The 14,631-nt window shown below is 47.1% G+C and overlaps 1 protein-coding gene across 2 annotated transcripts in view; it reads left to right on the forward strand.

The window, feature by feature from the left end:
• NAT9 (N-acetyltransferase 9) overlaps nucleotides 1–14,631 on the forward strand; it is a 38,246-nt gene that overhangs the window by 6,100 nt on the left and 17,515 nt on the right. The window contains exons 2-3 of one of the 2 annotated variants that reach the window (XM_077251499.1): nucleotides 12,511–12,620; nucleotides 12,746–12,883. In XM_077251499.1, coding sequence (XP_077107614.1) covers nucleotides 12,511–12,620; nucleotides 12,746–12,883 — 248 coding nt within the window. The remainder of the gene's footprint in view (nucleotides 1–12,510; nucleotides 12,621–12,745; nucleotides 12,884–14,631) is intronic. The other variant, XM_077251500.1, reaches the window with a different exon arrangement.

Raw genomic sequence — 14,631 nt, forward strand, 5'->3', positions numbered from 1 at the left:
TTGGCTGGCAGAGGGAGAAGGGTCTCCGTTTGGCTTGCCTCCCCTCCAGCTGAATCCCGATGGCTTCCGCACCTCCGGCATCCTGTTAGCCACATAGCAGTCCGCAATCCTTGCAGCCTGATCCGCAGTTTGTGGCTCCCGATCACACACAAATTGTCGTACATCCGTGGGGCACATGTGAAGAAATTGATCCTTGACCATAAGATCCGTTAAGTCCTCAAAACTGTTAACAGAAAGTCCCCTAATCCATTGGTGGAACGTGGTCCTCAAGGTGCTCACAACATCCGCAGAGCTGTCAGTTGATCCACGTTGTAGGTTCCGGAACTTTCTACGATGCACTTCTGGTGTCAGGTCAGGTTGTATTTCCTGATCAGGGCCTCTTTTATGGCCTCATAATTCGCATCTAGCTCTGGTGGGAGGCCAGCAAAAACTTCCAGGGCCTTGCCTCTCAACCCTGGGGTTAGATACTGTGCCCACTGCTCACGGGGTAGATGGTACTGCCTGCAAGTTTTTTCAAATCCCCGCAGGAAAGTATCTAAGTCAGTATCCTTCTCCATCACAGGGAAGTTTTCTAGACATGGTCTCCTTAGATTTATGTCCTGGGAGGGGGTTATCTGAGGACTGATACCCCGCTCTATTTGAGCCATCTGAAGCTGGAAAGTTCTGTCCTCCCGGCGTTCTGCAGCCTCTCTCAGCCCGGTCCCGGCGTTCTGCAGCAGCAGCCTGGCGTTCTGCAGCCTCTCTCTCAGCCTGGCGTTCTACAGCCTGTCGGTACTGTGGAATAAGCTGCATGCGCAGATTGGGATCACTTGTTCCCAGCCGTTGTAAGTCCATTTGTAAAGTACAGTCCATAGGCTCCTCAGCACTGGCATTTCCAACAGGTATCTCCGGTGCGAGAGCTAGCATTGCTGGGTCTCTCTGAGGTGGACTCTCTCCTTGGCCAGATGCTTCAGCACTTTGCTCCATGTCATGCTCAATCAAGGAACATATCAGCCGCTCCCTGGATCTGTCGGCTGTCTCTATTCCTGTCTGCTCACAGAGGCCGGTCAGAGCCTCTTTGCTCAGCTTCTTGTACTGGGCTGCCATATCGATGAACAGCCTTTGCCAAATAAAAGATAGAAAAGAAAAATGGGGAGGGGAAACTGTTTGCACGTATGTCTAAGTAAGCACTGAGTTGAACCTTGAAGAACTGGTGCACTCCTCGCAAGGATACCAATTCTTTATTACAGGGAATAATTGCTTAAACCATGCACTAATGCTCTAATAGAAGTAATTCTATCCCACCGCTCTGCCACCAATTGTCACGGATCCCTACTCCGTGGTGTCACTTATTCGTCACGTGCCTGCTCTCACATGTGACTTGGGGTTGTGCCTGCAAGGGTTAATCTATCTCCCCTCTCTCAGTCCAGCATTCAACCTCTGTCCTATGCTGTAGTGGGAGCATAAATCACACACCGACCCAGGCCACACACCCGCTCATGCACGCTGCCACCACTCATCGAACACACGGGCGATGAGTCCCGGAAAATAATAATACTAATAAAAATATGTCTGTCACTCATAAGGCTCACACACCTTAGGCTATGGATTCTTTTAGAACATTCAAGGTTCAACTTGTTAAAGTTTTATACTTTAATAACAAAAGGTTCAATGCTTACAATAAGAAAAAGGTATACAAATATGATAATAAAAAGACATACGACTTATGCAAAACAGTATCAAAATAAACAGGAGAAACTTACAGAAGTTATCTAACTGGTAGTTGCTTCTGCTCCCTGAGGGTAGGACGATGTAGATTGGATCACATCAGCTTCTCAGGCTGCACTTTGGTCTGGAGGTCAGGTTTCTAGACCGGCCCCTCAGGTTAATATCATAATTGCTGGCTTGTTGATCGGCCACAGCCGCTCTACTAATGAATATAGATTATTTTCCTCTTGAGACACTTGTGACCAGGTTCCCAGGAATAGATCCCCTCAGGCCACAATTAGCATCTCCCCTCCAAGCGCTAGGAGGTGCCAAATGTTACCTTCTTCTTGGCCCTAGCTAGACCTCCTGGTGAGATATGGGGACACAATGTCTACTAGTCCCAAGGAAGTACCTGTTAACACCTAGGTGCGACTTGCCTTCAGAACAGATGTTACATTATTACTAGTCACACATATAACCCTAGACATACGTCACTACACACATATAGATATATATATACACATATTTCACCACAATGGGAATATTTTTTTTTTTGCTTTGATTTTCTAGTCATAATGTGATCTTCTGATTGCTTATACATTGCTGTCTTTATACTCTCCAGATTTGGACCAAATCATTATTGCCTGTCAGTAATAAACTGTAAGGCCAGGTGCAGGCGACCGTATAATTGTTCCCAGTGCAATCCGAGAAAACATCAGATCGCACCCGGACCAATGTTATGCTATATGGTCGTGCACGTTAGATTTTTTTTTTTCTCTGCCCAAGTCAGTTCAAGGAAAAAAATCGCTGCAGGCCAAAGTTTGATTCGATATTCAGATTGCACTCAACGATGCAAGTCAACAAGTCAGTGGAAACTGAGTGCAGTCCGGTTTTCACCAACTGATAGAATGGAGAAGATGGAGACTTTTTTTGTCACCATTTATTCCTCATCTGAGAGAATTGGATCACACTATGCTCACTCTGATCAGTCGACCCAATTTTCTCAAATACTTGCACCTGCCCTAAGGCACAGCCTATGAGTAGGGTTACATAACTAAATAAAAAATCGTTCAGTTTCATGTGGAAAAGTGGGATGACTTTTTTTTTCTCACTTGTCATCTGTATACGATCCGTTTTTATGCTCCGCAGCTATTAATCATTTAAAGGGCCACTGTCACCCCCCCCCCAGCCGTTATAAACTAAAAGAGCCACCTTGTGCAGCAGTAATGCTGCAGTCTAACAAGGTGGCTCTTTTAGTTTTTGATTCATTTATTACCTCAATAAAGCGTTTTAAAAATTGGCCACAAATACCAGATATTGTACCGGGAGGCGGTCCGAATCGTCCTCTATCAATCTCCCAACTGCCGTCACTCTTCTCTTCAGGGGCGATGGTCGCCGCCCCCTTCGCGCTGTTGCTTCTTAAATCCGGCGCCTGCGCTTTGCGTGCCTGCCTGGGGCCCGCACTGTGTTATTCATTCTGCACAGTACGGGGCTGGGGTTCCTGGGCATGCGCACTGCGCTTGTCAGACGCTCCCCCGGTCCCCCGCCTTCCAGCATTGCCGGAATATACAGGTTTCATTGCCGACGTTTTGAACAGCCACAAAGAACAACGTTGCGCATGCCCAGAAACCCCAGCCCCGCACTGTGCATAATGAATAACACAGTGCGGGGCGGGGATTCAGGAACAGGGTGGCCGCACTGCCCGCACAGGCGCAGTCAGGCACCCTGCGTCTGAGCTGTGACTGACAATGAAGACTGCGCCTGCCCCAGGCAGGCACGCACAGCGCAGGCGCCGGATTTAAGAAGCAACAGCGCTCAGGGGGCGGCGACCATTGCCCCTGAAGAGAAGAGTGACGGCAGTTGGGAGATTGATAGAGGACGATTCGGACCGCCTCCCGGTACAATATCTGGTATTTGTGGCCAATTTTTAAAACACTTTATTGAGGTAATAAATGAATCAAAAGCTAAAAGAGCCACCTTGTTAGACTGCAGCATTACTGCTGCACAAGGTGGCTCTTTTAGTTTATAACGGCTGGGGGGGTGACAGTGGCCCTTTAAGAACCATTTATAGTTTCCTATGTTACAGAAGTGCATTATATCCCTAAAAATCTTATGCTTAAACTGGCTCCATTTGACATCCAATTTTTTTTCTCACTCCCATGACTTCTCATCTGATTGTCGGAGGAAAATCGTGCATGCTGCAATTGTTTTAACATGCATATGCAGTCAGTGAAAAAAAAAAAATCGTTCATCTGCACTGCTCCACTGCATAGCATTGGTACGAGTGCGATCCGTTTTATCAACGGATAATACTCTGAGCGGAAATATGGTCTTGTACACGAGCCCTAGTGGGCACATATGCATATGAGGGGCTTCCACAGCGCCATCAGCGGCATGTACTACCGATGGATTCAGCGTCACTGAGATTGCAAATGTAGCTGCTGTATCAAAATGTTTCTACTGGAGTAACACACAAAGTTGGTCAGCAGCACACAAGTCATTCAGGGTATGTGCACACGTATTCTGGTCCACTGCGGATTTTTCCGCAGCGGATTTGATAAATCCACAGTGCAAAACCGCTGCGGATTTACCGCGGTTTTTCTGCGGTTTTACAACTGCGGTCTTCCATAGGGGCAGCTGTAAAACCGCTGCGGAATCCGCAGAAAGAAGTGACCTGCTGCCTAATGTAAACCGCTGCGTTTCCTCGCGTTTTTTTCCGCAGCATGTGCACAGCGTTTTGTTTCCCATAGGTTTACATTGAACTGTAAACTCATGGGAAACTGCTGCGGATCCGCAGCGTTTTTTCCATCATACATGACTGCACCACGAGAGAGGGGATCCGCCCATCAAGGACAGGAAACCTTCAAGATAAAAGGGGCGGCTCCTCTCTCCACATCAGTTGGTTTCCTGTCCTTGACTGGGAACCCTCAAGATGAAGGACTTCTGATGACAGATGCCTGGGTCGGGTGGATTTGGGCAGGCGCTGGTCTGCTGCACCCGTCACCAGGTACCGGTAGTCGCCTTGGGGGTCATGTATTCCATACCCTCCCCCCTGAGCGAAGCATGGCCACAACCCGTGAGGATTGCCCGGGTGAAGACTATCCACGGGGGCCGCAGGAGGCGTCCCCCCCCCCCCCCCCGTTGATTTAAAAATCCTGCTGTCCACGGGGGTCACTTTTATGGTGCCCCCCCTGTTGACCAAAGGTGGCCATGCAGCCCGTAAGGCACATCGGTGCCCAGGCTAGGTAAGCTCCTCAGAGGTTTTGGGGCCCTCCCTGTCGAGCATTAAGAGCAGGTCTCCCCCCTCCTCCCTCCTCCCTGGTGGTACCTGAAGCTGCACAGAGCAGTATGGAGCGGTGTCAGGAGCACTGAAGAGAGCATCTGGACGCTGAGAGTAAGTGCTGCGCTGCCTTCCTGAACATCTGTGGCGTGGACACTCCCGGAAGCTCCAGCCGGCGCCAGGTACCCGGGAATGGAGGTACATGCGTGCGCACAGTACCCGGCTCGGAACGTTTGATAGGGGCAGGGGGGCCAGAATCTTCCGCGCTCACCGGAAGCAAAGGCCGGGCGCGCGCCTGGAAGTAAAGCGCGCATAGGCGCTGAAGGGGCGTGCACCGGAGATAATAGCCGTGTGCACGCACAGGACCCGGCGGCAGCACTCGGGGTAGGATCAACCAGGTGAATGGTGGATCTGATAGCGCGCACCGGAAGTGGTTGCCGGGTGCGCGCTCTGGCATAATTATACAGCGCAGGCGTTGTGCTAGCGGCCAGCAGATGCAGGATCAACCAGGTGATTGATTGCATCTATGAGCACCGGAAGTGGTGCAGGCACGATTAGTCAGGTAATCAAATCATGACAGGTGCGCACATGCACCTGACGGCTGAAGCAACCAGTAATGGCAGGATCAACCAAAAAAAAAAAAGAAAGTGAATATATTTAAACGAACCAGAAGTGCTGCCCTGTGTCACTAAACCAGGCCAGGTTGAGGGTGACTACTCTTGTTACGTGGTAGTGTGTATGATGGAGAGCTTTTCACCAGAACATTTGATGCCACAGCAAGAGATGCGGGAGAGGCGGTCTCGCTCAAGTGAGAAGAGCCAGATTCGCCATGGCAGCAGCAGAAGCCGCTCGGACAGCGTACGGACGGATCGCCATACCAAGGAGGGGTCCCTAGTCTCATTGGGAGACACGGAGAAAACCAGCCAACCTCCGGATCCGGTACCCGTACTTTGAAAGCGTCCGAGTGGTGAGTGAACTGCGAGAAAGTCCAGCACGCTAATGTCTGTTCTTTTCTCTTCTCTTATCTCCGTCTCTCCCCTCTTTTCTTACATACATTGGGGGGTGGAGTATAGGAGGTCCCCAAGAAGTGTAAATCAAAGGCTAAAAACAAGGAATGTCCCTTATGCAAAAAAGCGTTAAAACCATCCTGGAATAATAATCTGTCAGGATTGCATTAACAAGACGGTAGCGGAGGAAACACCCTCCTTTACAGAGAGTCTAAGATCACTGATCCAATCAGGTCTGTAGGTCTGTGAAAGCATTGCAGACAGCCGACACAGATATCAGATCTAGGGACAGATCCAGCCCCTCAGTAGCATCCCAAAGAGATTCCTTGGAGTCAGAGGGGGACTCAGATACAGCTCACTGCTCAGATAGTAGCTCAGAAGAGCAAGATGCATTTCCAGCGGAGGCTACGGATAAGCTTATTAAAGCTGTTCGCTCTACCATGGGGCTGGTAGATGAGAAGGCAAAAAAGACAGCCCAAGAACTTATGTTCAGTGGTCTGGAAAAGAGAAAACGGTGGTCATTCCCTATTAATGAACAGCTACAAGAACTGATTAAAAGGGAATGGCAAAAAACGGAAAAAAGGTCCCAGATAACCACCTCCCTAAAGAGAAGATATCCTTTTGAAGAGGAGGCGTCCTCATCTTGGGATAGAGCCCCGAAGATTGATGTGGCAATTTCAAAAGTTGCCAGAAAATCCTCCCTGCCATTCGAAGATCTAGGTTCTCTAAAAGAACCTCTGGATAGGAAGGTGGACAGTTCCCTGAAAACAGCATGGGAAGCCTCGGCAGGAGCACTAAGGCCAGCCATCGCGGCCACTTGTGTGGCCAGATCCCTAAAGATCTGGATAGACAACCTGGAGGATCAGGTGGAACAAAAAGTACCCAGAGAGACTATCCTAGAGGCAATACCGGCCATGAGAGCAGCGGCAGTATTTCTGGCTGAAGCATCAGCAGACTCAGCTAGACTGGCAGGAAAATCAGCTTTAGCCAACACAGGACGCCGTGCCGTATGGCTTAAATGCTGGCCAGGAGATACTCAGGCAAAGATGAAGCTTTGCTCTTTGCCATGTGAGGGGAACTTCCTGTTTGGACCGGCATTAGACGAGGTGTTGGAGAAAGCCGGTGACAAAAAGAAAAATTTTCCAAAACAGCCATTTCAGCCCTTTCGGCGCTCCTTTCGGAGAGGCCGAAAATTCCGAAGGCAGCAGTATAGAGACCGAGACAGGAGCAACTTCGATAAGCGGTCCAGGGGAGGAAAAGGCTTCTATTTTGGCAAATCCCCCAGGGACACCAAGAAACCCTCCCAGTGATGGTCCTTCTCAGGCGGGAGGGAGGCTCTCTCACTTCCAGCCTGGGAGAGGATCTCATCCAGCGTATGGATCCGACAGATTATAGGATCAGGCCTAAAACTAAAATTTCACCACTGGCCTCCAAGAAGATACATGCAGACCCCGGTACAGTCCTCCCAAGAGAAACAAGACAGTCTGGAAGGAGAAATAATATCACTCCTAGACAAACACGTCTTGGAAGAAGTTCCAACAGAGGAAAGGATGGAAGGGTTTTACTCCCCCCTTTTTCTCATAAAAAAAACAGACAATTCTTGGAGGACAATAATAAATTTAAAAGGCCTCAACAAATATCTAATAATTCCATCTTTCAAAATGGAAACTATAAAATCAGCGGTGAAACTTCTATATCCTCAGTGTTACATGTCCGTCCTAGACCTCAAGGACGCTTATTATCACGTCCCAATCAGACAACAAGATCGTCAGTTTCTCAGAGTGGCAGTTCAGGTGGGGTCCCAGTTGCGTCACTTTCGGTACAGGGCTCTGCCCTTTGGGATAGCAACAGCTCCACGAGTGTTTACAAAACTGATTGCAGAGGTCACAGCACATCTCAGAGAAAAAGACACTCTGATAATACCCAACTTAGACGACTTCCTGATAGTGGGGAAAAAATTTTCTCACTGTCAGGAGCAGGTCAGAATAGTGATGGACACTCTACAGACACTAGGATGGCAACTGAACCTCAAGAAATCCAAACTAGAGCCAGCAATGGTCCAGAATTTCCTGGGGATAACGGTAGACTCCGTGGCGCAGGAGTGTCGCCTCCCAGAAGAAAAAGAGGAAAAAATCAAACAAATGATTATGACAACATTAACAAAACCAGAGATGACTTTAAGAAGAGCCATGTCGGTATTGGGGTCCCTAACCTCCTGCATACCGGCAGTAAAATGGGCCCAGTTCCATGCAAGAGAACTGCAATGGTGTGTGCTGCAGAACGACCTGGAACTTCAGGGGCAGCTAGAGCAGAAGCTCATTCTCCCACTCTCTGTACTCCAATCACTCAGATGGTGGTTACAGATAGTCGTCTCCGAGAGGAGTTCCCTGGACATACACAGCCTCCAAAGTAATCACAACGGACGCCAGTCCATTAGGATGGGGAGCTCACTCAGACACACTATGGGTCCAAGACCCCTGGGCTCAAGAGGAGAAAAATCTATCCTTAAACGAGTGGGAAATCCTAGCAATAGAAAGGCGCTAGAGAGATTACTTCCACACTTGACAGGGCATCATGTGAGAGTCCTATCGGACAACCGAACAGCGGTCGCATACGTGAACCATCAGGGGGGCACCCGTTCTCGGTCACTGATGCACATAACCAGAAGACTCATGACTCTATCCGAAAGGCATTTCCTTTCATTATCGGCCCTGCATATTCGAGGTGTGGACAATATAAAGGCAGACTTTTTAAGCAGGAACCACTTGAGGCAAGGGGAATGGTCCCTAAAAAAAAAAAAGTCAATTTTTCAACGGATAGTGCACATGTGGGGAAGACCCAGTGTAGACCTCTTTGCCTCAAAAGCCAACAAAAAAGTTCAAAAGTTCTGCTCCCTGAGCCCAGCAGACAGGCCGTTGACAGTAGACGCCTTCAGCATAGAATGGACGTCAGGTCTCCTGTATGCCTTCCCACCGATATGTCTAATCCCAGCAGTTCTGAAGAAGATCAGGGAGGACAAGGCCAGGGTAATTGTGATAGCTCCCTTCTGGCCGAAAAGACCATGGTTTTACTGGCTGAGAGTGATGTCCGTGACGGACCCGTGGGTTCTCCCGGAAGACCAGGACCTTCTAACACAGGGTCCCTTCAACCACCTGCAGAATTCCGGGCTACATTTGATAGCCTGGCATTTGAACGGTCGTTACTAGAGAAAGAAGGGTTCTCAGCTGGTTTAATATCCACCTTGCGCAGTAGCAGAAAACCAGTAACGACCAAGATCTATGGGAGAATATGGAAGAAATTCCTCTCCAGCTCAGGGCCAAAAAGGGAAGGGGAGGTCCCGATAGTGGCAATACTGGAGTTCCTGCAAAAGGGCTTAGATATGGGGTTAGCTGTTAGTACCCTCAAAGTACACATTTCAGCCTTAGCAGCCCTATTCAACTGTGACCTGGCAAGCAATAGGTGAGTGGTGAGGTTTATCCGAGCCTGTAGCAGAGCTGACTCTGTTCCATTCCCTACTCCTCCACCATGGGATCTAAATTTAGTGTTAACAGCTCTGACAGAAAGCCCCTTTGAGCCGTTAAATACAACATCAGATAAAGTACTGACATTAAAGAGAGCTTTGTTAGTGGCACTTACATCGGCCCGTAGGGTGGGGGATTTACACTCGTTGTCAGCTGACCCCCCTTACACACAAATTATGGACGATAGGGTTATATTAAAATTAGATCCGGCATATCTCCCCAAAGTGGTATCGAGATTCCATAGGGCTCATGATATAACCCTACCCTCTTTCTGTCCCAATCCTAGTAACAAGAAAGAGGAGAGACTCCATTGCCTAGATGTCAGGAGATGTATCCTACAGTATTTAGAGAGTACAAAATCCTGGAGGAAACAGAGGGCTTTATTTGTATTGTTCCAGGGGTCAAGGAAGGGCCTTAAAGCCTCAAAACAAACTATCGCTAGATGGGTGAGAGAGGCCATTATTCTAGCGTATAGTAGTGCAGGCAGGGTTGTTCCACAGGGTCTGAAAGCCCACTCCACGAGGGCCATGGCGACGTCGTGGGCGGAGAGAGCAGATGCTACCATCGACCAAATCTGTAAGGCGGCCACTTGGTCCTCTCCGTCTACATTTTTTAAACGTTATAGGCTAGACCTGACCTATCTGCTACCTCTGATCTCACATTTGGGAGAAGAGTGTTTCAAGCAGTGATCCCTCCCTAAAGAGAATACAAATCTCTGTAACTCTCTCGTGGTGCTGTCATGTATGATGGAAAAACACGGGTATTACATACCTGGTAATGTGTTTTTTCATGAGACATGATGGCACCCTTATATTCCCACCCTTTTGATCACGTCATTAGTTGGGTGCATTATTAGCATTATTTGTATTATACACTCCCTGGGGTATCGGTGAATAGAACCGTATAGGATGTATTATTTATGTGTACACTAACCAGCGGAGTTCCTCTCGTACTCTGTAAAACAACTGACGTGGAGAGAGGAGTCACCCCTTTTATCTTGAAGGTTTCCTGTCCTTGATGGGCGGATCCCCTCTCTCGTGGTGCCGTCATGTCTCATGAAAAAACACATTACCAGGTATGTAATACCTGTGTTTCCGCATCGTATGCACATACCCTAATTAGCCCAGCACATACATTGCTACATTTTGCTTGACTGGCAAGAACTTAGTGTAGGAATAAGGAACTGCCATAAGCATTTGTCTCTAGGAGGGGTCTGTAGGGAAAAAACTAACTATTGTGTTGTGTTTCTTTCCTCTCTGATATTACAACTGTCTGGTGTTTCTACAAATTAAAAAATAAAACACAAGGGTTGGATTACATCGGATAAGCTGCAGATTTTCCAGCTGGATTTTCTGTAGCGAAATGCATAGATTTTGCAGATTTCCTGTGTAAATTGCTTAGCAGATACTTCCCCTGTGGAGATACACCAGGGCTGATTGGCGCACTCTGCACCAGTGGCTTTTCCTTGCACATCATGTGTCTTATTAATCAGGTGGGAACTGAAGTTGTTTTCTACCATCTTTAAAGGGAACCTGTCACCCCCAAAATGGAAGTTGAGCTAACCCCACCGGCATCAGGGGCTTATCTACAGCATTCTGGAATGCTGTAGATAAGCCCCCGATGTATCCTGAAAGATGAGAAAGAGGTGAGATTATACTCACCCAGGGGAGATCCCGGTCCGGTTCTGGTCCAATGGGCGTCGCGGTTCGGGGCCTCCTATCTTCATAGGATGACGTCCTCTTCTTGTCTTCACGCTGCGGCTCCTGTTGAGGGCAGAGCAAAGTACTGCAGTGCGCAGGCGCCTGGAAAGGACAGAGAGGCCCAGCGCCTGCGCCTCAACAGGACAGACAAAGTACGCCTGCGCCGGAGCCACAGCTTGAAGACAAGAAGAAGACGTCATCGTATGAAGATGGGAAGGCCATCGGACCAGACCGCAGCGGGACCTCCCCTGGGTGAGTATAATATAACCTGTTTTTCCCATTCAGGTTACATCAGGGGCTTATCTACAGCATTCCAGAATGCTGTAGATAAGCCCCTGATGACAGTGGGCTTAGCTCAACTTCCATTTTGGGGGATGACAGGTTCCCTTTAATTAAAAACTTGTGATAAAATGTTCAAAAACGAGTCACATTTGGTGGTGATTCTAAAGTCTCGGCTTCTTCCATATTCTTTTTTTTTTTTTTTTTTTTGCAGAAAGAACATGTCGGTCTTTATAAATATGGCATTGACCAGAATCCCATGTTATGGCAGAAAACTCTAGTAAACTCATATAAATGGAAAACTGAAATTTCCATTGCAGTGTTTTATGTAATCATTCAGACCCCCAGCTTAAAAATGATTTGGTCTTACTAAATCTGATCTGTTACATAGAAAATTTGGTCTTTAGGGAGCATATGCTGATCTTCATCAGCTTTAAAAAGTGTTGTATAATATTATGTTACACCTAGTAGTATATTTATTTCTATTGGGATTATACCAGCCTATTGTTACAGCAAGCAACAATATGTCGTAAAGATCTGATTGTTTCAGCTTGAAAGTGGATGATTAGCTTATGCTAACGTAATAATGCACATGGTAAACATGTAAATAGTTAATATGTGAGTTATGTAAAACATGAAGCACAGTTGTCCATTCATATATGCACTAAATGCCTTTAAAGGGCATTTGCACTGCAAGATAATTGTGAACGAACATTGTTAAAAACACTCGTTTCATGATTATCTTGCTGTGTAACCAGGCTGCCGTTCACCTCAAGAACGAGCAAAACACTCCATCTGGTGAAACAATCTTTAGTGCAGCGTAAAAGATCATCTTATGGCAGCCTATGTGCACTGGACGAGCTAGTATAGATCACTCAGAGCAAATCATTTGCTTTGGCCTATCTGGGTAAACAGGCATTCAAATGACTGCCGATTGGTAAAAGTTTACCGATCAGCAGTTGTATCATGCCATCGGTCGGTCTGTGTTCATGTCACTCCTGTCCTGTAGGCTATCATTTTACATCTGGTGCTCCTAGGTATCATGAATGGATGAAGTCAGAGGAGCTGCAGAAACTAACGGCCTCGGAGCCACTGACACTGGACCAGGAACATGACATGCAACGCAGTTGGAGAGAAGACAGTGACAGTAAGTGGCTTGCATATGCCAGGCCGTGTACAATTTCCCATTCATTATTATTAGCCTTGACGTAATACATTAGTGTTTGGTGAGTTACACTCAAGTTGAAGCATCTAACCAGTTTTACCTTTCAGAGTGCACCTTCATCATACTGGATAGAGAACAGTGGGATCAGGGATGTCCAGAAGATCAGTGTATGGTGGGAGATGTCAACCTCTTTCTGCTTGTTCTTATAAACCCTTCATTAGCAGAGATAGAGATCATGATTGCAGGTAATTGTAATGTGTATGTACATACAAACCCTGGCAAAAATTATGGAATCACCGGCCTTGGAGGATGTTCATTTAGTTGTTTAATTTTGTAGATAAAAAGCAGATCACAGACATGGCACAAAACTAAAGTAATTTCAAATGGCAACTTTCTGGCTTTAAAGGGAAGGTGCCATCAAAAAAATTTTTTTTACAGCAATTGTAAAAATGTAAAGAATTAATGTTTACATTTTCTTAAAAAATATTATAATTTGTTTATAATTTAGTAAAATATGAAAAATAATTGGAAAAGTTTTGGAATTTCCACTTTTAAACACTAGGGGGAGCAGCTGCTGAAATTTCAGAAAAACCTAGTGTACAACTAGCTCACATTACAGCACTGCAGTAATTATGGGCGGAGTCTGCTGACGTGTGTGATGTCACTCCTCTCCTTCCCTTCTGGGTGTCTGCTAAGGGATAAGAGGATGATATTCAGGAACCCAGTGAGCAGCCATTTTGTTGGTGACTGCAGAGTAAGGCTGCCATCACACTAGCAGTATTTGGTCACTATTTTACCTCAGTATCTGTAAGCCAAAACCAGGAGTGGAACACTTAGAGAAGTATAATAGAAACATATGCTCCACTTCTGCATTTATCACCCACTCCTGGTTTTGGCTTACAAATACTGAGGTAAAATACTGACCAAATACTGATAGTGTGACCGCAGCCTTAGGCTACTTTCACACTAGCGTTGTTTGCAATACGTCGTAATGCGTCGTTTAGGAGAAAAAACGCATCCTGCAAAGTTGTCTGCAGGATGCGTTTTTTCCCCATAGACTAACATTACCGACGCATTGCGATGTATTGCCACACGTCGCAACCGTCGTGCGACCGCCGCCACAAAAAAAGTTACATGTAACTTTTTTTGTTTGTCGAGTCCCACCATTTTCGACCGCGCATGCACGGACGAAATTCCGCCCCCTCCTGCCCGGACCTTGCAATGGGGCAGCGGAAGCGTTGTAAGACTGCTTCCGCTGCCCACGTCGGGCATTTCTTTCACAGCATGCGTCGGTACGTCGGGCTCCTCAGATCCTGTCTTGGCGATGTGTGAAAGTGAGACGACAGGCGCAGTCTGGGGTGACGCTGGGGGGAAATGTAGCCATATAGTAACGATAAAAATGAGACCCCTCTCTAAAGCTGCCTCACCAGCCCTGACTGCACCTAACTGGAGGTCATGCTGCCCCCTCTATTACCCCAGACCCGCGTGCAGGTGCTCAGCCAGAACCACCGTAGAATGGGTCCGCTTTCTGAAGATAATACTGCCATAGTGTTCTCACATAATACCGCCATATAGATCACACATAATACCGCCATATAGATCACACACAATACTATCAAATAGATCACACAATACTGTCATACAGTTCACATAATACCACCATATAGATCACACATACCGCCAGTGTTCTCGCATACCGCCATATAGATCACACAATACCGCCACATACTTCTCACAATGCCGCCATATAGATCTCACATAATACCGCCATATAATTCTCACAATTCTGATCAAGCATAATACCACCATACAGATCACATAATACCGTCATATAGATCTCACATAATGCCATAATACAGCATGACCCCTGCAGCTCCTGTTATCGCACGCATAGAGTTGTGTGTGCAATGGGGAAAGACATGCAGGGGGGAAAGGAATGCATAGGAGAGGATTAGATACACTGTTCACCAGACAGTATCACACAGGATAGGAT

This window comes from Ranitomeya variabilis, chromosome 4 (assembly GCF_051348905.1).
Source record: "Ranitomeya variabilis isolate aRanVar5 chromosome 4, aRanVar5.hap1, whole genome shotgun sequence".
NCBI classification, from domain to species: Eukaryota; Metazoa; Chordata; class Amphibia; order Anura; family Dendrobatidae; genus Ranitomeya; species Ranitomeya variabilis.